General features: G+C 34.6%; 1 protein-coding gene across 1 annotated transcript in view; it reads right to left on the bottom strand.

Annotated features, from left to right (window-relative positions):
* LOC125646912 (uncharacterized) overlaps positions 1–26,824 on the bottom strand; it is a 324,296-nt gene extending 297,472 nt beyond the window's left edge. The window contains exons 1-2 of the mRNA XM_056139838.1: positions 26,664–26,824; positions 25,795–25,928 (exon numbers count right to left, since the gene is read on the bottom strand). Coding sequence (XP_055995813.1) covers positions 25,795–25,803 — 9 coding nt within the window. The 5' untranslated portion in view covers positions 25,804–25,928; positions 26,664–26,824. The remainder of the gene's footprint in view (positions 1–25,794; positions 25,929–26,663) is intronic.
* Positions 26,825–27,152: the final 328 nt, after the last annotated feature.

The raw sequence follows: 27,152 nt of genomic DNA, 5'->3' as shown, positions 1-27,152 counted from the left end.
TCCGAAAACCATTAAGGCCTATAGCCAAAGCACATGCAAATCAATTTGTGTTGCATATTTTGAGTGTACCTGTTTGAGTGTCATCGGATGCTAACCAGAGTTAACCTGGGTCTGATATAGGTAAACATTAATTCGATATTATCGAGGAAATCGGCATGGATGCTATAGTCATTGGAAGTTCCCACGTGAAACGTTTACATTCGTATATGCAGAGCAAACCTGAGCTCAAAAACTTTAACTTGAATAATGTAAATGTTAAAACACACTTGTAAGGGATAAGCGGGGGAAACATTACAAATTCAAGGGATGTGACGAAATTGAATTCATTCATCAACACTGTAGGAGCGTCGCCCAAATGCCTGATAATTCAGATTGGGGTGAATGATATGGTCTCCCTAGATATTACGCTCCAGGAAGTGATTTTTAAACTCATTGCGATGGCACAGATGTGGAAAGTGCGATTTAACTTCAAACAAGTGTTTGTGTGTCAGCTATTGCCAAGGGAAGTAACTCGTGTGGTACAACCTTCGCAATACAATGAGAACGTGAGAGAGGCAAACAAGTTACTAAAGGAAACATTGTCTCGCGCACCAAACAGTGCCACAACATACTGGAAAATCAAAGGGGTGAAGAAATCTATGGATAATAATTATATAGACGGGGTAGACTTCAATTGGCAGTTTGGCATGCCAAAGTATTTTTGGAACATTAGAGGGGCCATCCTGTCAGCTATACGACACAATTAAGTTAAGTATGACATGATGGGTTTTTGAGAATGATGGGCTTTAAAATATATATATATATATATATATATATATATATATATATATATATATATATATATATATATAATAGATAATGCAATGTTATACTTCACAGATGGCTCATTACTGGATGGATAATACTACATTCAATCAGTATTTTTTTTTTTGTAATAACCAGTTCATATGGAATTGGTCTTATGATGCTGTATGGAGATTACTTATACAGCGTACGATAATTTAGTCAATTCACATATGGAATTGGTCTGCCAGTTCAAATGGAATTTGGTTTGATGCATATATTAGAAAGATGTTCATATGGAACTTGTGGTTCAATGGAACCCTGCATTTTATAAGTATATGTTCAAATGGAACAGTTGAGCAGTTCATATGGAACTGGAATAGGGTAACTGATACTCAGTTCAGATGGAACTGATGTGTTTATAAGGAACACTTTGTGTATCTGTTTCTCGTGGTATATTTAAGTCAGAGTGAAATATAATTACCAGATATAAGCTGATATTTCACAGTTTATGTATCTGATTAAATCAGTAGAACTATGTATGAGGGTCTGACAACAAATCCTTGTTATGTAAACAATTAAACGCTCTGAGGCAAAGGAATAATGAATTGAATTTTTCAGTTGAACACAGGTTATGAAACAGGCCACTTCACGTCCAAAGCGGAGGAAGGTGAGGGAGTCTCGTGGGAGAAGTGCAACACCTAGGAGGAGCGCAACACAGTCAACGTCCGTAGGAAGAACCCCACGTGGCAAAGGAAGAAGTCGGACGCGAGTTGTCTCAGATACTCACAGTAGACCGACTCTAGGCGTAAGGCAAGGTACAGGACCTGAACAGATAAACAGTTACACAAGTGGCCAATGAACACGGATACACACCTGTTCCAATTTCTGTGGGCAACCAGAACCTGACTACTGAGTCGATGACACGGATATTAACAGCAGCCATCTCGGTCATTACACAAATTGTTGTTTCAGTCCTACAGAACAGTGGTATGTTGCCTGGTGGAATATTACAACAGAACAACTCAAGTACCCAGCCTAACCTATTGGAGAGCAGTCCTGCCACTGGAAGTACCACTGACGAGGCTGCCACGCAGAATGTGGGTGATGGAAATGGTGCCAATGAAGGAGCGAATAAGTCCCCAAATCTTAGTATTGCACAAGAACGGTTAGGTAATATTACACCTGTCACTAGTCAAACCACAGCAAGTAGAGCGTTAACAGTAAATTATGGGCTAGCGCGCCCAATTTCTTTGGGAGTAGATCCTAAGTTGCGTGCAGATATTGTGTCGAATAAGTATTTCGATTTTAGCGAATTGTTAAAACACAAGAAATCTGAAGAAAAATTTAATTACATTGCAGAAGAGAAAGATGGCAATTTGTTAGAAAGAAAACAGGAAAACAGATAAGCAATTTAACACAGTGGCAGGATGCCTTCTATATATATGCTGGTATTTATTGTCAAAGACATCCTCATCAGGCCCCTAATGTAATGAAATATGGGCAGATTATTTCTCAATTGGCTCAGAAGTCAAATATGGAGGGGGCATTAAGTTATGATGAAACTTTTCGTAGGTAGAGGGAACAAGATCCAGACCATTTGCCATGAGGGGGGGGGGGGGGGGGGGTAAATGGGGAATTGCACACAGAAGCAATGGCTATGGCGTTGTCGAGCTTTAAGAACAAGGGTCCTTTTCGTCCCCAGCAAAAAAGTTTTCCCTCAAATTCAGTGCGAACAAAACATTGTTTCACCTTCAACAATGAAGGTAACTGTTCAGACAAAGTGTGCAAATATGGTCACTTCTGTCAGGTTTATAAGGGTACCCACAGTAGATTACACTGTCCAAACAAACAAACAAACAAACAAACGGGGAACACATCCACAACAGAAGGGAAAAGGGGTAAACCCCAAACTAAGCTGTCCACTTTTCATGCCTCACAACCCTTTCCAAAATAAGATACATGAGATAGTGACCCTGATAAAGGCAGATGAATTACAGTGTTTACTTGTTGGGTATGATAAGCATAAGGTGAAGTTTTTGGTTAATGGTTTTACAGAGGGCTTTAAGATTCCTTTTCAAGGTAAATAAGAGTTTAGGTTGAATAAAAATTCGCCATCAGCTGTAGCTAGAATGGATGTATTAAAAGAAAAAATTGGGAAAGAAATTGGGGCAGGTCGAGTTAAAGGTCCTTTCCAGGAACCTCCCTTTAAAATTTGTAGAGTATCTCCCTTAGGATTAGTTCCAAAAGCTCAGATAGGAGAATTCAGGATTATTCATGATCTTTCTTCACCTGAGGGTAATTCATTGAATGATGGAATTTGCTCTGATTGTAAATCTGTAAAATATCAATCAGTAGATGATGCTTGTCATCTTATTCTGCTGTTTGGTAGAGGATGTCAGCTAGCTAAAGTTGATGTGGAGCATGCTTATAAGTTCATTCCAGTACACCCAGACACTTTTAACTTGTTCGGGTTTGCTTTAGATGATGGTTTTTATTTTGATAAAACTTTGCCTATGGGCTTGAGCTACTCCTCTCAGTTGTTTGAAGTGTTCAGTACATCATTGCATTGGGTAGCAGAGAATAAATTGGGTATACAAGGTTGTGTACATATTCTTGACGATTTTCTATTTGTTTCCTCTGCCCCGGCTAGACTGTGTCAGGTTGGATTAGATAGGTTTATGACAATGGCAGAGCGGATAGGTCTCCCAATTAAGCAGGAGAAGACTGTTTTACCTACAACTTGCTTAGTATTTATGGGGTTAGAGTTGGATACAGTGTCAGTGGAAATTAGATTGCCATTAGAGAAATTAGAAAAATGTCGGAAAATGGTGAGAAAGTTCATGGCAAGAAATTGGGCACACTTAGGGAATTACAGTCTCTGATAGGTAAAATTTATACGGTACCAATTTTGATGCACCAGATGCGCATTTCGACAAATAATGTCTCTTCAGTGATGCTCAACCGAAATCTTTGAAATCCGAAATAACTATGAAGTTTTAGAGTTAAATATAGCCAAAAACAGCGTGCCAAAAAAGTGGAGCCAAATTCCTCCAAGGATAAGAGCTATGCATGAGGGAGATAATCCTTAATTTTGAAATGAATTTCTAAATTTTGTAACAGCAATTAAATATACATCCGTATTTTCAAGCTAGTAACGAAGTCTGTTGAATTATGCTTGTGCAGTTGTATTGCCAGGTCGCCCATTTTTGCGTAGGATAATTGATCTGACCAGAGGCATACAGCAACCAAACGAAAAGAGGGGGCTTAGGAAGGAGGCAAAGCTAGACTTAAGGGCTTGGTCATTGTTCTTGGGTAGTTTTAATGGGAAAGGCTTGATTCAAGAGCCCAAGCTTGAAACATCTGTCTCATTGCAGATGTATACAGATGCAAGTGATGTGGGGTTTGGAGGTTTATTTAGAACCCATTGGTCTGTAGGGAGATGGTCATCAGAATGGTTAACAAAACATATATCTGTTAGGGAACTTTATCCAATTGTTATAGCATTGGAGCTTTGGGCTACCCAATTATCTAATAAATGGGTTCAATTCTATTGTGACAATACTGCAGTAGTACATTGATCAACAAACAGACGGCTAAGGACTCAGAATTAATGATACTTATTAGAAGACTAGTTGTGCAGGCATTAAGGTTTAATATTCAGTTTGAGGCAGTGCATTTCCCAGGGTTGAATAATGTGTTAGCTGATAGGCTTTCTCGTTTTCAGATAGAGGAGTTAAAAAGGCTTGCTCCAGATATGGATCAGCATCCGGCAGATATATCGATATTGGTCTAGCCTCACTGACTCAGCTGTCCACGGATATTATTAGAAGTTCTTTGTCAAAACATTCATTTGATAATTATGGCCGGGCTGTTCAGTGCTATAGGAATTTTTTAGCAATTTATTTTCCACAAGGTACAGTTTTAGCATTAGCTGTAGATAAAATAATACTTTTCATGGCCTTCTGCATGCACAAGAACAGGGCTTATAATACTGTAGCATCATATTTGTCTATGCTAAATTATGTGCATTGTGTGGCTGTTTTTCAAGATATCTCTCAGAACTTTGTTGTTAAGAAAGCTTTAGAGGGGTATAGAAAGCAAAAGTCTAGGGCTGATACAAGGTTGCCAATAACACCAGAAATACTGAAAAAATTAGTACAGTCGTTGGGACCTTTGGATTGTGCATATTTTGAACAAGTTTTACTCATGGCAATGTGCCTCTTAGCATTTCACGCCTTCTTGCAAGTAGGGGAAATTACAGGAGCTAGTTCAAATACAATATCCAGGCAGTCCATTCAGTTTGTGGTACATGCTCAAAGTAAGATTCATGCAGCCGAAATAAGTATGGAATACTTTAAGCATTATAAAGGAAAGTCATGTAAAGTATTGTATATTGAAAGTAATCAGGATGCGGAAATGTGTCCAGTTCAAACATTAACGAGGTATTGTGAACTTAGGGGGGCCCATGAGGGGCCTTTATTCTGTTTTTCTGATGGAAAACCAGTTACAAGACAATATTTTACACAACAATTGCAGCTTTCTCTGTTATGGGCAGGATATGATAGCAGTTTATATAAAACCCATAGCTTTAGGATAGGTGCAGCTAGCACGGCAGCAAACATGGGTATCTCAGATGACAAAATCCAAATCATGGGCAGGTGGCAATCATATTCTTTTAAAAAATATATCAGGATCCCTCTATTAAAAATGTAGTTAACACCTTGTGCTGATGGGTCATAGGTGCTGTTTGATTTTTGGGGCATCATGGAGACAGGGGCTTCTGTTGCCTCCATAAATCAAACACTGGGTAGGATGCTAGGTACTTAAGAACTTTGTGATCAGGGGTCACAAGTGATGCTTAAATTTTTGGGACATCATGGGGACAGGGGCCCCTGTTGCCTCAATTAGTCAAGTACGGTTTTGACATCCTTGTTGAATGTCTGCATGGTACCACATAGATAGTTTAAACAATGTCGGTTGGCGAGACAGAGGTTAATAAATAAGATATGTGTATATACTTTATAACATTTTAGAATTTGAATTGTGTTGAGCATGTTTGTAAAGGTATTACAAATATATTGTAGTAAAAGAATTTATTTTTGAAAAAGTGTACGGTTATGGGTACAGTCAAGAGATATACTACATATCAGATGAGTTGCAGAATATGGTAAATGAATGTACATACATGTATATATGCCTAGGTGATCAAGTTTGGAAAAAAATCAAGTCTATGTCAACATAGGTGGGGTGGGGGTATTGTGCCAAGGAATGTCACAATTTAGGGGGTGTTAAGTTCCCCATCTTTGGTGGGCCATATAATTGTGGATATTAAATATATGTTGATTGTGATGTTTCATAATGTATATCTTGTTTATCATTGGTTGTATTTACCATTGCATATTATCTGTCATTCACATTAATAAATATGACATTTTTCACATCAACAAAATTTTGTTATTCAAACCCACCAAACTAGCACACACTGTTGACAAATATATATATATATATATATATATATATATATATATATATATATATTTATTATTATCATTATTATTATTATTATTTACAGTATTTATATAGCGCATTATATAATATATAAAAAATTACTCTAAGCGCTTTACATTAAAACAACAATAAACTACAATTAAAAATTGAACATACATGTATCTAAAACAGTGTAAAAAAAATTCGTTTCATTAAAAGCACTGGCTTACACAAAATCATGATTAAACTACAGAAAATACATCCAAAAGGTTTCATAAAAAAAAAGAATATTAATACTGTCACTGGAAATGGCTTACATAAATATATCCTCATTCTTTTTTTATTAGTAGTATCACCCCCCCCCCCTCCTACAAAATTTAAATTTATTTTGTGGGGGGGGGGGGGTCTTGACCTTATATGCTTGTGACATGTGTGAAGACGCATATCACTTTGTCTTTATTTGTAAGAAATGTTCATTTGATAGATACAAATAAATGAATACACTCTAAAAATGGTGTTTAGATCCTAAACACAAAGTTAAACACATTTCTTGTGTACAGTTTTGAACGCGTTCTAAATCTAAACATGTTTAACACTTTTTGTGTTTAGGTTTTAAACATGTTTAACACTTTTTACGTTTAGGTTTTGAACATGTTCAACCCAATGTGTTTAGGTTTTGAACATGTTTAAATCTCTTTGTGTTTAGGTTTGGAACATGTCTAACTAATTGTGTTTAGGTTTTGAACATGTTTAATTCTTTTTATGTTTAGGTGTAGAATATGTTTAACCCTTATTATGTTTAGGTTTTGAACATGTTTACCCTTATTGTGTTTAGGTTTTGAACACGTTTACCTCTTTTGTGTTTAGGTTTTGAACATGTTTAGTTCTCCTTGTATTTAGGTTTTGACTTTGTCTCAATTACAAAATGATTTGCTAACCTTCTATTTAAAACTCAATCCACAGCATTAAAGAGTCTTAAATAGTAGCTTTCTCTTCTATTATAGGAGAATAACATTGCAAAATCTAGCAAGAATATCCCTTGTATTACAAACTGTGTCTATGGGATCCATGATGTTTCAAATCGAACAATGCGGGTTTGAGCGGTTCTTCTCAAATTACATTGCAAGTCCGATAACTCTATTTCTATATTCTAATTGCCGAAACAACACGGTTGACATTTCCGCGATACATGTTAAAGACAAAACCATTAAAAATCACTTATGCACATATAAGAAGTAAACTATGCATGGTTAAATATCATCCGGCAAGTACAACTTCAACAATTTTTTTGTCTTTGATATGCTAGTTTTCGCATAACAGGCACTGTCACATGTTGAATTAAAAAAGGGGGGGGGGCATCAATTGCAACTGATGTTCTCTTTCACAAGATTTAAATGAATTTTGTTCCAATGCAAAGTAAGAGTGATGCATTGGTTTAAATTATCACTAAAGGCACGTCTAATACCAGAGACAATTACACTATTTTTTTTTATTCAATATGTATGTGTCCAGACCTGTTCAAGTTGAAATGGAATTCCAGATCAAAATTTTCTGGATACTCCTAAACTCTGCTCATTTCCAACAGGAAAGGGTTGAAGCCCATAGACGGCTCTTCTAATGGTTCCATCAATTTTGGTTATCGACCTCGACAGTGTATACTTGCAATACGGCGTATGATGTACACTATGGTCACTATCGGGGCCTGGTACACTATAGCAGTTTGAAGTATGGCAATTCTGACATGCAATTTTTTCTGCAATTCGAATTTCATTTACAGAAGACAGGAATATTCTACATGAAGACTGTAAAACTAATGTCAACAATGTTACTAAGCTTATCATGTTCAAAACCTAAACGCATAGACGTTTAGGATTGTATTTAGACGTTTAGGATTGTGTTTAGCAAGTGTTTAGCATGTCATTTTGTGTTTAGATACTGTATTTTTGCATAGCTAAACATGTTCTCAGTCTGAACATGTTTAGGGTAGAACATGTTTATTACACTTCGCGTTTAGGATATAAACACAATCCTAAACACGTTTAGACCTAAACACGTTTAAAAACTGTTCCAAACATAAACATTGTTTTTAGATTGTAGATTGCTTAGTTAAATAATTTGGTTATTATTGACACAAATCTACTTTGGGGTGATAATATCTTATCTACTGAGTTGAATAATTGTTCAGACGTATATTCATGAAACCAAAAGGTTTAGCTGATGATCATATATTCCATTTTTTATCTATAGAACACTTACCATTTATGTATTCTCTGTATATTATCTTTAATGATAATTGTGTAACATGTATTAGATTATAAGCAGAAGAACTCGTAAGTTGTAAGAACTTGCTTCTGATCATTTTGTATATATTATATACAATAAAATACGTTCAAATCAAATCGATGGTGGTGGTGGTGGGTGTCTTTTACTATTATATCAGAACTTCCAAGCTGGGGTCAAGGGGGGGGGGGTGTCACAATATATATTTCATTTGCATTACAAAATAACAAATATAATGAACATTGTCAAGAAAGGTAGGGGGGGGGGGACAGGTCCCCTCCGCTTGATTCTATGTGCCTGATAACGACGCAGAATATGATAAACTCAATTATTACATTTTGCATTACAATTTGCGTTGTCCTCAACGCAGAATGTAATAACCCAAACTGGCATAGATATAATTATAAGATCTATCGAGCACAAAATTAGCATAAAATGAAGTAATTGCAAATAACGCTATTTAATGATATATTTAATTTTTTATTATTGCGTTATTTGAATAAATAAAATAAATCTGTATTATGTATCATCAATTAATAAGAGCAATATTGAGTTACTGTTCTCTTTTATTGAATTAACGATATCATTTGTCTTACAATAAGAGCGCAATTATTATGACAAGATCATCGTTTGAATCTCTCTCTCTCTATACCTCTCTTTCCCTAACACCACCTCTCTCCCCCTCCCTATGAACATATGCGGTCCTTTACAAATATTACGAGTAGACTGAGGTAAATAGTCGTCTGCATTCAATGCGTTTTCATGGAGAGCATACATGTTATGTGCAGAGGTACAGTAGTATTCATGTATTTGTATTTTGCTTGAAGTGAGTGTGGATGGTATATTTCTCCCCGTTTTTGTATAGTTATGACATCTTTACTGCAACTGTACATACAAGAAAAACCATTCTAGAGTTTTTAAAAGATAGTTGGTAAAATGGGTAGCAAAAACTGGGCTGGGCCGGTCACTTTGAAGTTGGTAATCCGATTTCTAAAAAGTTTTCTTTGTTACTTTATTTTCGTTTGATGTGAAACTTCTTACTCCCAATCTGGATGATACATTGGATCTTCGCTACAAAAATTACGGCATAATTTTGCTTCACTGTGAAAATACCAACGATTGTTTACATCAGGTTGGTAAAATGGGTAGCGAGAAAAAATACAAGAGTCACATTTTTCTGTGATTACGACTGATATATGAGACACAACAATGAAACTACACATGATTTATATAAATATTACGATAATTTATCACCAAAATGCGGCAGTACCTATTATGTGAATCTTATATATTTACGATTCATTAAAACGCGGGCCAAAAGGAAACCGGATACGGGTAACCATGGTCAAATATTAAGATTCCAAATAAAATGGGGGTGTTTGCTGTGACATTTTCGACGCATCTTGAACGAAATTTAGCTTCCCATCAATTACTAATTAAGAATGGATATCACTTTGATCTCACAATTACGGTTAATTAATCCAAAACATTACAGCAACTAAATCGGGATAAATAACGCCGGCCCGGGTCAACCGCATTCGGTTTCCTCTTGATCCGATTTCGGAAAAATCGCCGATAAGTAAAATAAAAGGCATTGAAATGGTCAAATAATGCATTGAGTATCAAATCCAACTCTCTATGAATTGATAAAATGCTTTGTTTTCAGCAGCAGGCGTATAGTTTACAGAAAATATGCAACAATGTCTGTAGGTAACATTATTTGCTACATTTTATAACGAAGACTAAATGTATCATTAAGAATACATATATATTTTGTACGTTTCAAAAGAAATAGTGATATATTAACGAAGAAAACTAAAGCAACCGGGTTACGAAGGTGACCCGGCCCTGTTTTTACTACCCATTTTACCAACATTCGTTTTCAGGTGGCTCACTACACCTAGACATCGTTTCTCAAATCAATGCGAATTGATTTAATCATAAAGGATATGATGATATATAATAAGGATATACATATGCAAAACAAAAACAAAAAAACAAAAAAAACCCCAGAAAATATGCAAATTTCGATAAAAAAATGATTTTCAAGATAATTATTTCAACATATATGAACAGATATTCTGGTGAGATCTGAGGTTCAACAGTCCAACGCTTTAACCACTGATCTACGATGTTAGACAAACAAATCGATCGCTTCATGTACAAATACTTTCACAAAACATTTAAATCGACATCTTGTGAGGTAATGTCATAAAGAATATAAGCGTTAGTGTAGTGAGCTACCTTAACCACTGAGCTACGGTGTTAGACAAACAAATCGATCGCTACAAATACTTTCACAAAACATTTAAATCGCCATCTTGTGACGTAGTGTCATAAAGAGTATAAACTTTAGTATAGTGAGCTACCTTAAAATGATTTACTACTGTACGATATTTGTATTGTAATTTTGAGCACTACATGATGTTCCAAAGAGTGATATATTTTTTTTAATGTCCTTTAACTTACATGTAGTATTGGAGATGCAAGACTAGTGTTACTTGTCGAAGCTACCCGTACTGATAAATCGAAAACATTGAGGTGAAGTGAAGCGTAGCAAAACTGGAACCTTGTATACCAAGCAAACGCTGATACATATAACAATAGAACATTCGTCTAATTTGGCGGATAATCAGAGAAATATGGCGGACACAGAGCTTGCCACTATACATGTATTTATCAATTCATGTCAGTTTTAAGCATTCTAAACATTTTCATCTCATATCGTATCCACGTCCCTTTAATTTCGAGCAGAAAGTGTCAGATGGGTGCTGCGCTGCAATCTAAATGTTTGTGCTAGAGAAATAAATTGCATACGACAATATAATTGCAGTAAATGCACTGCAGCTAGTTGCCGCAAATGCTCTGCAACTGTGTGCCAAAGGGCTTATATTTTGGGAAGGGAATATAAATTATAAATGAGGTAAATTGAACCCGAAAGAATCACAGTGCAAATTGACATTCATAATGTTTATTACATTTTAAATACGCTTGCTTTATATTTAGAGATTATACAACTCGAACATTAATATGAACAATAATTTCAATCTACATTTAAGTACTTATTGATTTTGAAGAAATCATAAAAATACATTTAAGTTAATGTCACAGAAACACATACACAATATGAAAAACCAAATCAGAACACACTGTGCTCTTGCGCGGCCTCCTTTTGGAACAATACAGGTGTGCATTTGACCCAATTTCAGGTTGATTTGGCAAACTAGATCCTTGTAAAGACCATAGATTTTGTAAAATGCTGACTTTAAATGAGACTGTTGAAACCCCTTTAACATCAACTTGTTTGTCAGTAGCCTTCCTCGATTCAAAACCTGACCATACGCAGAACAAGCTCTAGCGTAGAGAATAAATTGAGAGACATAAACACCATATACGGGTGATAATGGAATATTGCTTCATAAATATGGGAAGTTTAGGATGGAGAAGCTGAAATCATCATAATTATGTATTTTCTACTGGAGCACTAAACATGTTCGTCAGAAATCAAAGTTTTATTTTTTGGTCTTCGACTGTTGGAACCAGAAGTAGACGTATACTGAGGGTTTAGGGAGTTTGATATCAATTGTGACTAGTATTAATAATATTAATCGGGGTATAATAAAGATTCATATTAAACTTAGATAATGTAAATTTATATAGGCCAAATCATTCAGGTTCAAAGCAAATATAGCTTTTTCATAAAGATCCACAAAATCGGAGTAATCTTTTTAAGCGTTTAGTTTCTGAAAATAAAATATTCACCGCACTCCATTGAAATCATACTGTGCTCTTTTGTCCAATATGCAACAAGCAAAATGTTTCTTGTCTGGACTTTACAATGGTTTAAAAGGATTCGTAATTTATGGTAATATTTAAAGACACAATCAATTCCTTGTCACGATCTCGTGAGATTAAGGAAATTTATGAATAAATAACAAACCTCCAGGAAGAAAGTCCAATGCCTCCAGATGAGTTCGTAAACAAGAACACTTGTATAATTTAGCCCGACAGATGTAATAATATTTCAACAATTCAGCGAGGATAGAAATTATACCTATTTTAATTCCATCGAGCCCTTACGTGAATGAAAGAAATTTTGCCAAGCACCTGTTATCTTTCAATTTTTGGTCATGGATAACATGACACAACAATGATTACAGAACAACGAAATAGATCCAATTGTAACACATGGCGAAAATAGTTTTTGTTCAAAATCGCTTGCAGTAATTGCATCACATGTATGTACAATGGGTATGGTAGCTAAGTATTTCTGACACAGAGTGTGATATCAGTTGAATGTCAGCAACATTCGCTGACATCTTCAACATACTGCTAATGATATATACAACAAACAGATAAGAGAGACAGAGAACGTAAAACAAAAGTTAGACTAACAGGTGAGAGTCTTCCGCAATCTAAAATATTTACATTTGCATTTTTCTTCTTAGATGAACTTACTGAAGCTCATACATGTTCATTTCTTTATTAACCTTTTCAAGGTCACCAATGACCTAATTGCATGGCTCGTTGATATCTACTCAACTGTATGTACATTTCATTTTTTGCATATGTAAAAGTATTGATCTGTTCTCTAAAGGGGTTTTTAAGAATTATTTTTTTGCAATAAAATCTATTTGATGTCCATCCATTATCATAAATGTTAATCATTTCGTTAAATTTCTTAAGTTTAATGTGAACAATAAAAAGCTTTACAAGGAAGTATTCCAACTAAGTCAATGGTTCCTATATGGCAGAGAGTTACAATGTAGTATTATAATTCTAGATGATCCATTTTTCTCAAACGCAAGTGTGAGAAATGAATGCTCTCAGGGAAATAACCTTGGTAAGTGGTGCACGATTAAATCTTCTGAGAAGCCTGTAGTAACCAACCAAGTACGTAACCCAGGGAACTTTTTCGTAAACATTCCAAGTTTTTTGGATTACAACAATCGAAATTTGGTTTAAAGAATGCAGCATTTGAGTTGAATATGAGTTCAAAATTTTGATTTAATTGTGTTTATTTCAAAAGAACCTTCCCGGCAGGCCATTCAACGTTGAAACAATGGATTGCAACGTTGATATGGTGTTGAATCGTGGTTGGATTTGCAAATTACAGTGACGTTGAATTGACAACGTTGTAACAAACGTTGAAGTCTGACGTTGTGTTGACGTTAAAATTTGGTTGAATTTGAAAGTTATAATGGCGTTGAATAATTTACAACATTGTTTCAACGTTAAAGTCTTAACGTTGTTACAACGTTGTACTTTTTTGTTTAACGTTGAAAACACAATAGAAAGTGTTTTCCAGTATGACAAATATATTACATTTATTGTTTATTCTGACACTTTAATGACATTTGCTGTACATTTTCTCCCCAACATATTAGTTTAAAAAATTTGATGCACTTCTACATGTATATACATAGTTATTACATCTCTACTCGAATCTTCTTTGTTCTCACCCCCCCCCCTCCTCCTATTCTTTCTTGAGCATATTTTAAACTAGATATATGTCCACAGGACACCAATGCCCCGCCCTATGTAACATTTGTAATGAAATATGAAAATAAGGAGCCCATGGGCCACATTGCTCACCTGAGTCACCTTGGCCGATATTCAAAAATTCCCTTTTATATTCGCACGTAAAATTTTGATCCCCTATTGTGGCCCTAACTTAACCCCATGGGCCATGATTTTTACAAACAAGAATCTCTTTGTTTTAGTTTGTTTTTATTGTGTTACGTGTAAAGTGCTTTAGGGTAATTGTCTTAATTAGATAAAGCGCTATATAAATGTATAATAATAATAATATGCACTGTGTCAGAATGCTGTCATGTAAATTTGAACTTGCCCGGACTAGTGGTTCTTGAGAAAATTTATAAAGGCATTTTCCTATATTCGCATGTAAAACTTTGATTCCCTATTGTAGCTCCACTCTAACCCCCAAGGACCATGAATGTAACAAACTTGAATCTGCACAATGTTAGAAAGCTTCCTTGTGAATTTGAACTTTTCTGCATGACCCAATGGTTCTTGAGAAGACTTTGGTTCAATCTCACTTTATTATATATTTAAATTGGCAATGAACTATTACAAGAAAAGAAATAAAACACCCTAAATACTCTGTTTCTTTTCAAAAATATACATCATAATTATCAAATACTCAGTCAACAAGGACATTGTCATGAATGTTTTGGAAAAAAATAAACACAAATACATCAATAGCATGCCCCAATTGTATGGCAGTGCCACACCAAAATCCCGTCTCACCGGAAGAAAGAGGTATTCTATTATGAATAATAAAGAAAGTTGTATAACTTTATTGTCGAAATTACTGAGGAAAGATTCCATACTTCTATGGTGTTAGCACCTTCGAATCATTATAAATATAAATGAACGTAATGCTAAATGTTACTATAGTAGAATTACATTTATTGATACTAGGAATATTTATCCAAAATGGAATGTCAAAAACATATTGTAATTTGCTTACCATTTACTCTGAACTCTACTCGAGCACGCTTTGAAGGACGGCGTCAGAAAGAAGAGCATGTTAGTGAGTGAGTTATAAATCAGCCGGCAAACTGGTTTAATATTCCAAGTATTAAACATGGTTTATAATTTTTTTTTTCATCACCTGGACTGATGTTATAAACGCGAACCATTATTATTAAATAGTGTCTGAAACATAAATACATTATTTTGCATTTTTTTTTTTATCTCAAAGAAAATGATATCTAAAGACAGAAACTCTATAAATAACTCAAATCAGTTACGGCGCGCAATTCTTGATAAAATTCCGCAAAAAGATTAATGCATCACATTTATTTATATCAATGACTATTTAAAAAAAAATATGACGTTTCAAAGTCTGATTTCAAATAACAGATTTTTCTACCCCTAATCTAAAAGAGTTGCAATTAAGAACAGTTAATTGATCAACACAGGTATAAAAAGTATAAATCAATTACTAATGAATTCCACTTCGCATTACAATATCTCATTAGCAAAATTGCAAAGCTTTTTAAAATATACGAATTGAAAATGTAGGTAGGAATCCAGAGTTATCGTACGTACAGTGTAGTTCTTCATCTCGGTCTTTATTCATTTAAAGTGAAACATACTTTTTTCGTCCTGAACAATACTGTACTCAGTTTTGTGGAATTTGACAGGGAGACATATATATTTGTAGGGGGTGGGGTGGGGGGTGTGTGTAGAAATAGCGCTAGGGGGATATAGAGAGATCAGAGGTTGTTACAACAGTAAACAAATACTACATCATTATACTTCAATGATTATTTTTAACAACATGACGTACACTGTAATTGGATATACATGTATAACAAAAGTCATCAGGAAACGTTGTTTCAACGTGGATACAACGTTGCAAAATCATAGCATTTATAAAATTATTGAAATACGAATGTTATTTCAACATGCAAAACCAACAAATTTTCAACGTGGGAAAATTTCATGACGAATCCACGTTGATATTTATAACGTTGTTAAACGTCACGACCTAAATTCAACAGTTACTTTTCAACGTTGATACAAAGTTTTGTGTCTGCTGGGATTTCTCTTCACCACCCTGCACCTCAAAAATCAAATTGCAGCTTATGAATAAAGATGAATGAATTTAAAAGAAATGATATACACGTTCAATATTTGAAATAATCAACCAGTATGTTTTATGTGAAATAGTGTTAACGTGTACTGAGTTTTGCGGCTTGAAGACAAAAATTTAGGTAATATAATGATTCAATGTTTAATTTGGAACATTGGGTTAAAGCATGTAATAAAAAGAATCGCTCATGATTTTTATGGTAGCCAAGGCCTAATCATAGAAGACACACAACCCGTTGGAAATCAGTCTTGTATAGTAACAAGCCATGAGAGTTGATATAAATAAACTGCATTTTGGTACTCCGTATTTATCTTGTAGAGAAACTGTTAGGAAAGTTATTTTTGTCACATAATTATAATTTTATCATATGTTGTCAGTCATGAAATTCACAATATCATCTACATTCAGCTCGTATAATTTCAATTTAATTAGCACCAGGCCTAAAGGTTCACTGCAATATCATTTTGTGAGAGTCAAGGTCACTCAATAATACCTTATGTATCTAAAAACTTTCATTTCAACAGAATCTAAACAATTATTGAACATTGTAGAAGTCATTCATCAAATGAAGTAGTTCACTGGTTACAGTCCAGGGAATATCCATCAGATTTACCGATGTTCTTGTCATTTTACTCGAAAAGGGACACCAACCCTTGTCATTCTCCACAGGCACAGGGTGGCAGCAATTTGTGTATGTGTGTGACCTAATGTGATATAGATGTACATGTATATGAACTGTGCTATGTTTGAAGTTCAGTTACCTTTTGTAAATTATAGGGATATCAAAAGGAATATATTTCTTAGTCGATTATTTGATAGCATTAGTCGAATTATATTCGATTATTCGAACTTTTTAAACCACTGTTACGTTGATGCCCCTTTGTACAATGTATATACATATTTTGTTTCAAGTATAACTTACTCACGTATTTACGTGTCTTTACCAACAATCAGATACACACAATACAAGCTACTTCAAGACATATTCAAATTTTAATCGAGGTTTAACATATTATGAATATTTTTACATGAAATAAATTTGTCAAATAAAGGCGTTGCATTGGATAACCATGATAAACGTTTTGATTGTTTCATATAACAGCATGAGCAGTATCACCCAGGTTTAAAATCCCATGGATTAGAGTTCAATTAACCGTAGAAGCATCGTAAGGAAGATCCTAAGGTAAATATCCATTATGACAATCAAGACAACATGCATTGTACGCTATTTACCCCAAATCAAATGCAAAGTTATGACATTTTAAGTATCTTCACCCATTGGAAAACACGTATTTAAATTGTTGAATTATCATACATCAGTGCGTGTGCTTTTACTGACTATTCAAGTAAAAAAAAAGTAGTCGAATGTCGATGGTATCGAAGAATATTCGAATAGCTAAATATTCATTGACATCCCTAGTACATGTAGATAGTAACGTAAAGAAGTATATAACTATCATTGCAATATATCTCCAATGTTGTAGATTATTCAGAGGGAATGCAGATGCCAAGACACGCTAGCTCATCTAGGAAATCAGGGGAAAAAAGCATTGTAATCTGTGTGCCACAATTTCTATTGTAGTTTGTTATTCCCAAGCAAATGAAGTTCAGGAGTAAATTGGAATCAATATATCTGTATGTCAGTCCGTGTGTCTGTAGGTTTGTCTGTAGGCATGATTTTGGTCGGTCTCTTTCTAGAAGACTATATGTAGCTCATAGATTCGTCGTAAAAGTTTTACATTCTTTCATGTCTTATAAGGATCTGCACCTAGGGTTTTCATAATAATTGGACAAACTTTACTTATTTAAGAGGTGTTTTTATGGGCTTTTTATCATATTGTTGTTACTTTTGGAATTAGAAAACTGGCGCAAAAGTTGCTTGTGTCTAGAAAAGTGGCATACTAATTATTCGAGAAGGTCAATGTTTCTGGATGTGCAGTGAAAGATTCTTATCCATAACATTATACTATTATGAAATAACTTTGGATAATTATACAGGATTGACTGTAATTAAAGAAATGTCATGACTCTGAACACAAGTCATTTAGACAAGTTTTTTTTTTTAGAGGTATCGGATCCCGAAGTTTCAGAAATGTAAAGTTATAGGACAAAAGTTGCATTGGAAGTGCATTAATAATAAATTAATATTGATGATAAAATTTAAGAGGTCATGCTTGTCATCAAGGCTACTTTTGGCAAACAATTAGGTCATAATCTTATAGCCATGCTGTTTGTAGAGGGTCAGGGTAATATGACTCAGAAAATAGATGTTCTAGGACAATTTAATGTTTGGATTTCGGATACAGTGGCTGATCCAGAATGGGGGGGGGGGGGGGGGCGGGGGGGGGGGGGGGGGGGTCAGGACCCCCTTTTTTGTCCGAACATATAAAAATAATGTATTTTGAGGGTGGACCCCTCTTCTTTGAAAATCAAAATTAATGGTAGACCCCCCCCCCCTTTGCAAACTTCCTGGATCCACCCCAGGGTCATTCATATATTCTGTATTTAACTCAAAGCATAAACTGACTGACCCAAACCAGGATATACTCGGTGTTTCTTGAAATATTGGTGAATGATTAATGAGAACTAAAAAGTCTAAACCTACATGTATGAACAAACAGATACATGATAGATGCAAGGTTAAAGAGTATTGAAATCCATGGTACAGGTTCATCTCGTGCCTGAGAAGTGGCCGTGTTCAAATATGGAAAAAAGATCATCAAAGCACTGTAGTACACTGTCAGATGACCAGAAATGTTTTCTGTATCTTTATCTTCAAATGGCTTTTCATATCGTATTTCAATATAAAGCACATTCAGGAACAGTTTTTAATGCAAAACTAGCTATATTACAAGTGTGAGTGATGTAGAGCGTCAAATTAACTTAAACCGAAATAATTAAAGAGATCATCAATTCAATTATTAAACACAATAATTAAATTGCCGCGCTTGTCAAATCAATTATTGCTATCATCATTTGAGTAGATGCGCGCATTAACTCAATCATTGCGCACAACAATTGAATGGTATGCGCATCGGTTTGATTGATGAAAGCAATGACTGATTTGATGCGCACATTAAGTTAATTGATGACAGCAATTAGTAATTTTGAACTCGGTATAATTGATTTTATAATATCTTTAATTCAATTGAAAATATCTTTGAGAATTTACAACGATTCTGAATAAACAATTAATTAGTGCACCAATTTTTATAAAGAGAGCAACAATTCAACAAAAGAGATAGTTAATTCAATTGTAGGAATGTTGAATTTGAAGTATCTGTAAATGGATATTTACTTTCTTTCTCTCAAAAAGAAGTATTGCACGCATCAATTGAATTAATGAGATAATTAATTCCTTGCACGCATTACTTAAATTGATGCGTACTACAATGCAATCGAGAATACGTAGATTATTGCGCGCAATGATTGAACTGATGCACAGAGTAATTGAATTGTGGCTCTCTTTAATTGAAATGTAGCATGCATCAATTCAATTGGGGATATCATCAATTCATTTGAAAAGAGCAACAATTCAATTATAGCGCATATCAATTCAATAAACTGACCAATACTATAAACATTTAAATTAATGCGAGCAATTATTCAAAAATGTAGATATTATTAATTATTTGAAAAAGATCTTTAATCAAATTGCTGTGCGTATCGAATGAATTGGTGATATCTTCAAATAATCAAAGATTTCTTCAATGATTTGAGTTTACGTTGATATGGTGCTCCACGGACTGAAAACCTCGTTTAAAATCTGCTTAACATCAATCATCGATAGAGAAATGTATTTTTGCAAGATTGATAAATCATTAGGTCTCTGTCTGTTTGTTCTCTCTCTCTCTCTCTCTCTCTCTCTCTCTCTCTCTCTCGTTCTCTCTCTCTCTGTGATATTTTAATTAAATTCTCTAAAAAAAAATTGAGAAATATCAAGTTTATACATTTTGTATTTATTACCCGGTATGTGTTCATATGAGACATAGTCCGTATCGGGTGAAAATTCATTTTAGAGATGGTGTTTCTACATTCAAGTATGAGAACGATATACATGTACAAATGTCCCATATTACGTAAAAATGGATTGGTATTGTGGGTATCGTGACTAGAAAATAGTGTGGTGAATTTCTAGTGTAAAGTCTGAAGAAGCAAGTTTCCGCACTATGCACATGTATGTACGTGCATGCGGGCATTTCATGTTCACGAACTCGTTATTGCGAAAGCACAACAAAAATAAAATAATAACGTCCAACAAAAACCAAAAAAAAAAAAAAAAAACAATAAAAAACCCACCAAAAACCCACACCTATGAAATACTTTAATAACACTATTTTTGTAAAAGATATCGAATGAAATAGTGCATGCATGGAGCAGTATTTTTCACAATCAGTGAAAACTATATTAAGTCCTTAAAGCAAGAACAAACTTATCACTCTTCAGGTAAAACAATACCTCAAATTATTCATAGACAGCTTTGTTAACACTCTTCTTGAAAGAAATTACGCAACACATTTCATGACCAAAATTACTTAATACTTCTGCGTAAAATTATTATTTATTATTCTTTACGACAAATATTGCTCAACAATCTATAGAAAATGTTTCACAAAGAAACTTTCTCCATATTCCAATTTCTGATCATGGTACCCACTAAAGAATCAGTGAAAATGATGCGAACAATGAGAATATTTCACAAACCTGCTACTAAGATACTTGATATTTTTTCCCCAAAGTTTATGGTATATTAATTGAACTGATTTTGCATTCTCATCAGACATACTTTATTCATAAGCTTCTACATGAGAAGAAAATGTCTTGCTGTGGCCTACAAATCGAACTTTAGATACATTAACGACGTTTTATCTATTAACGTTTTATCACATTTTCATTCATTTCGATTTGATGTATCCCAGTTAACTCGAAATAAATGACACAACAGGCTATTCCATATCTACTTTATATTTGTCCAGTTTTTAACATAGACGTCAACACTAGACCAACAAAGAATTGTATGACAACCAAGATCACCCCAGTTTCCACATCGTGAGCTCACCATGTTTGAATAGCAATATCCCATTATTTCCTGTAATTAGTGTTTACATGTATGTCTCTCAGCTGATTCGATACCCGACAACCTGTTCTGCGTATACTCCAATTTTACTGCTGCAAGATAAGGTGGTGTTACAGGGGTTTCAAACATCTCATTTAAAGCCAGCATTTTATAAATTAAGTCCTATTGTTGTTATAATGATCTAATTTACAGATACGAACTATCACGGGGTCGATTGCTACATGTATCGGACGTGTTTCATACCAATTGCTACATGTAGCTCGCATTTTAGAACTGATTTTGATGACTGATTACTATCTTTACTTGATCGAGATATAGTGATCATGGCGGTTACATGTATGACCGGTCAACAGGGGATGCTTAGTCCTCCTTGGCACCTGATACCACCTCTGGTGTGTTAAGAGTTCCGTGTTTGTCTTTCTCTAGATTACGCATTCTTTTTAAGATTTATGAGATTGATCAATTTTCATCATATTTTCTTTCTTATTACTCCGTTTATCTAATCAATATATAGGACCTACGGTGGGTGTAAGTGGTCAACATGAAATGTATACTATTCCCAAACACCTTGTCTCATAACCAGTTTTTCTAGAAGACCTATGTTTACCCTAGTTTCAGTTTGGTATTTGTCATAAGATCGTTACCTTCCCAATCTTTAGCTTAGTAATAATGATGTTGACAATTATAGATTTTCAGACCATAAAACGCATTGTTGACATCATATTTGCCGACCATGTAACGATGTTGACGATGATAGATTTGCAGACCACATACATGTAATGTTGTTGCCTACAATAAATATTTATTTTTTCTCGAACTAGAATATAGCTTTTTGTTAAATCGTATCATTTGACTGCCGTCTATAGTCTATATGTATATTGTTATGCCCGGCCTTCAATAGTCGGCAGGTAAATCCATACTATCATCAGTTTTATCTGATACAAGTTTTAAAGGTGTATTCATTTCCATTCATTATAGTTAAAGCTAACAAATTTTTAAAACAATTTGTTTTTTTACAATAACTATCGGAAAAGACTCTAACAAAATTTATGTTCCGCTCATGCATAAATCTAGATAAATCACTGATTTTACAAAATCTGATGACATCACAGGAGAGTGGAATTACTTTAGTAGTAAATTAGAGTTGCGACCTTTTGTTTAACATCGGATTTGTTGTGTCTGCTTCGAACCATGACTCGCTTGAAAAACTAAATAGTGTATGTGGACAGAATAGGGGGGAATTGTACTGATCGCTAGTGAGATAGCTTTTCTAGTGATGTGGTAGAAAGTCTCTCTCTTGATCATGCAAGTTAAGTAATGGCGGGCGGGCACCTGGTTGGGTGACCGCTACACGCTTATAATAGCCAAAAGAGAAAAAAAAAGAAAAGAAAAAAAAAAAAAACAACCACCATTTACAATGAACACAGATTTTTAAAGATTATTTGACGGTAAAGAGGTGACAGTGCAAATTCTGAAGAAATGTACACTGTGAAACTGGACGAAATATGATGCTGTAACTTTTATGAACACTGACTTACGCAATGTATAGTCGATGCAACGCATGGTAAATCAAATCGCTGGAGACAAGGCACCTTGGCATAACAAATATCTAAAGTCATCCTCTTTCAACAGAAAATTTTATATAGTGAAAGAGTATTGGTGTACTGATGTATTAAAAAAAACATCACCATGTGTTTCAAGGCTGTGTTCATCTGAAGAACGGCGAAAGAGGGAGTTCCGCGCAATTTTCATATCAGCCACTGCCTAGCCTTTGTTACCAATGAAATATGTACATTTCAACATTTAGAACTGTTTATAGACACAGGTACAGATGTTTTTTGTTTGTTTTGTGAACTGAAATAAACACATGTAATGTTGATATACCATTTATTGCTAAAAATGTAAGAATACAAGTCATTAGGCCTACATTCAATATAGTTATTATTGGTTGTTTTGTATATGTCAGCTTTTCATTACTTAAATGGTCGTCAGGAAAATAAAACGTTTATTAAGTTCGTATCTGACAGTCTATGGATACATATTGAGTTTATCAATCTGATAGACGGCGAGGAGAATCCGAGCCGTGTATGAGGTCGATCAATCAAATATATATCCGTGGACAGTCAGTTACAAACCTAATAAGTAAGAGTAGACCGTGTGACAACGTTATCAACAATGGGTTTGCAGACCAGAGAGCGATGTGGTCGAGAACACGGTTTTCAGTGCCTCATTGAATATTCTTTCATGGCATACACATCAGTACATAAAACAGGTCAATGAAAATCCCTCGTGTTCAGTATGCCGAAATGTGAAGATAATGAACAGTGATCAATCTCATATCTCCTATAAGGAATGCGAAATAAAGAGTTGGGCAAACACGGACCCCTGGATATATCAGAGGTGGGGTCAGGTGCTTAAGAGAAGTAAACATCCCCTGTCGACCAGTTACACCCGACGTGAGGTCTATATCTTGATCAAGTAAACGGAGTAACTGTGCCAAGGACGGCCTAACAATCGATATACAACATTTGACCCAGTGATAGGTTTTATTGGCAAACTATATCATTATAACGACCATAGAATTTGCAAAATGCTGTCTTCCAACGAGACTGTCGAAACTCCATGTAACATCATCTTATTTGTCAATAGCCTGTCTCAATTTACAAACTAATCATACACAGAACAAGCTCTTGCGTATCGAATCAGTTAAAATATATAAACACCATATCCAGGTGATGATGGATACATATATATGGGAAGTTGAAATGGAGAATCTAAAATTGTCTTGTTTGTCATAAAGTTGAGTTGTTATTTCACCGTTAATGATTATTTTCAATAAAATATTTTAGTACGAAGCAGATGTGATGGACTCTGTGGTGGTAGAAGTATCAATGAAAATCCCTTGTGTTATTTGTGGTAGAAGTATTAATTACAATTCACCGTGTTAAGCATACACTCTGGTAGAAGTATTAATTACAATTCACCGTGTTAAGCATACACTCTGGTAGAAATATTAATTACAATTCACCGTGTTAAGCATACACTCTGGTAGAAGTATTAATTACAATTCACCGTGTTAAGCATACACTCTGGTAGAAGTATTAATTACAATTCACCGTGTTAAGCATACACTCTGGTAGAAGTATTAATTACAATTCACCGTGTTAAGCATACACTCTGGTAGAAGTATTAATTAAATTCACCGTGTTAAGTATACACTCTGGTAGAAGTATTGATTACAATTTACCGTGTTAAACATCCACTCTGGTAGAAGTATTAATGATGGACTTAGTAAACAAATTGTACACAAAAGTATCATATATGGATGAAGAGGTTTCGAACATTCTTACCATTATCATCAAATATCTGCATATTCGTTGTAAAAAATACATTTTCATTGTATGAAAAAAATTATAAATCTATACTTGATTTCATAGAAATTAGAAATGTAATTTAAATGCATACACCAAGGACTCATGCAAATCTCTTTCGTACAATTCATTAGACTGGAAAATTGATATAACATCAGGTTAATTTCAATTCGATAATTTTCGTTGCTATCAATGTCGGCTATATATAGAGCAAAAACTATAATGGTTCGTTGTCATGTAATTCGTGGACCACTAAGTGGTGTTTTTTATTAGCAAACAAATTCCTCGGTGAGAGATGAAATTCATGATTTACATAAACACGGAAACAGCGAAAATTCTTGTTAAAAAAAACCCAACAAAACAAAAACAAACAAACACCCCCACCCCGAAACTACATACACTTACCTGACTTAGTAGACGCTTTGACAGTAGGGGAAATTGTGTTACAAATAAACAGAGAAAAGTGAAATAGATCGTTCATCTATATTCAATGTTAGCGATTAATGCATAGAGATACAAAGTATATCCCGGTGATCGTCCATTGCTACGGATACTTACAGTATTCTAGCATTGCCTACATCACAAAGTCAACAACAGGGGTATACAGTTATCACTCTTGCTCTCCGATTGGTATTTAATTACCTTGGTATGGCGTGGAGAATTTTAGTTTGGCTGCATAATGACTACCTGTAGTATTTCAAACTTTGCATTCCTATTTTTACATAGGTAACAGCATCCTACATCTAGATGTTTTGAGTGTCGCGCCCAAACTTCAAAAGTTGAAAATTAACATTTAATCACTGTAAAACAGCTTTTCCAACTCTAACGCATGATTTTGCGATTAAGATACTTTGTACTTCTTTTCTGTTTTGATGTACTTTCCAAATTAAAAAAAAAACAGTATGTTAGGCACCAATTGATTAAGATGCCATCGAATGTCGAAAGTCAGTCTTTACCTATGTTTATTAATTTTTTATGCTCTGCTTTTTAAAATGATAAAATTCGATTTTACTTTTGCAATAAACAACCAATCAGTACTGTTTCCATACTTTTTTCTATATACTGAATGTAGCAATTACAGTGGACATGTTTCAGCGTATTTCACAATACCCATGGGGACCTTAATTGCATACAAATGTGTAAAAATGAAAATTCAAAAATATACTTACTATGAGCATCGGAAAAAGTCTGTTGACTTTTCCTCTGGGTTGAAATTCTCTAACTGGAATTTCAGACTGAGTTAGATTTTCCAACACAAATTCAGAAATATTTCTTACTAGGAACACAGGCAAATACCGGGTTCCTGAAATGCAAGCTAACTGTAGAATAGGGCGTAGCTGAACTCAATTACATTATTGCATTCTAACAGGCATTACAGACTTCCAACAGTGGGTGACAGTCGCAAGAAGACCGGAATGAAACTATCATTAAAGAGACGACCATTTTTTTTTATTTCGGGTACGTCATTGTCCTATTTTATAATGCTTCATTCAAACAAGAGGCCCATGGGCCACATCGCTCACCTGACTGTGGTTTTTAAAATATTTTTGTCAATCTCTATGAACATTTGACTCTATATTCCGGCTTCAGCGTAGCCCAATAGGATTACAACATAATTGAAAATGAATTTACATTACACAGAGGTGCCTAAACACCAATATGATTAACATGGTCTTTCTGTTCTTGATAGGACCAAGGGCACAATGTCATAGATCACGATATGATATACATGCATTGTCGCAAGAAATCTATGTACAAAATATGAAAGCTTTGTCTCAAATAGTTCAGGATATATTAAATAAGTCAGATTATTTCATTGAAAGTAAGTTAAATTTTGAGGTAAAGGTCACAAGGTCAAACACAGAAGAATACAAAGGTTTTCCCATATAGAATCTGTACACAAAATATGAACGCTTTACCTTAAATACTGAAGGAGATACATGCATCCATTAGGTAAGATTTTAAGAAAGTGGGTGAAGACCACAAGATCAAATACTTTTGCATCACATTACCTTGTGAAGAGCACACGGCCTCTCACCTCTGGTCGGCGCGGGTTCGAATCTCGATCGCGCCGCTAAGTGAGAAATTTCCCAGTATACTTTAGGAAGGTCGGTGGTCTCTTCCCAGGTACATTGTATCTGGGTTCTCTCTTCCACCAATAAAAAACTGGGCGCCACCAGATAACTGAAAAATTGTTGAGTGTGGCGGATAACAGCAAACAATATATAAACATAAACAATATATATTCAAAATACGAAATACCTACATTGAATAGTTCCGAAGGTATTTAACAGGTTAGTTTTCTTAAAAAGAAGGCCACATTCGAAAGCCACGTGGTCAAAGGTCATACTATGAAATTGAATGTCTTGCCATAAGAAATCTATACATAATGTGAAAGACTACTACACGAACTTTAGGAGATAATGAATAGGTTAGAAATCTAAAAGCAAGTCCAACGTCAAGGTCACAAGGTCAATCTATATGAAATAATAAGTTATTGTCATAAAGAGTATATGTACCAAATGTG

The sequence above is a fragment of the Ostrea edulis genome, chromosome 6 (assembly GCF_947568905.1).
Source record: "Ostrea edulis chromosome 6, xbOstEdul1.1, whole genome shotgun sequence".
Lineage (NCBI taxonomy): Eukaryota > Metazoa > Mollusca > Bivalvia > Ostreida > Ostreidae > Ostrea > Ostrea edulis.
Note: the sequence above shows the minus strand (reverse complement) of the source record. Positions and strands in the feature narration are given on the sequence as shown.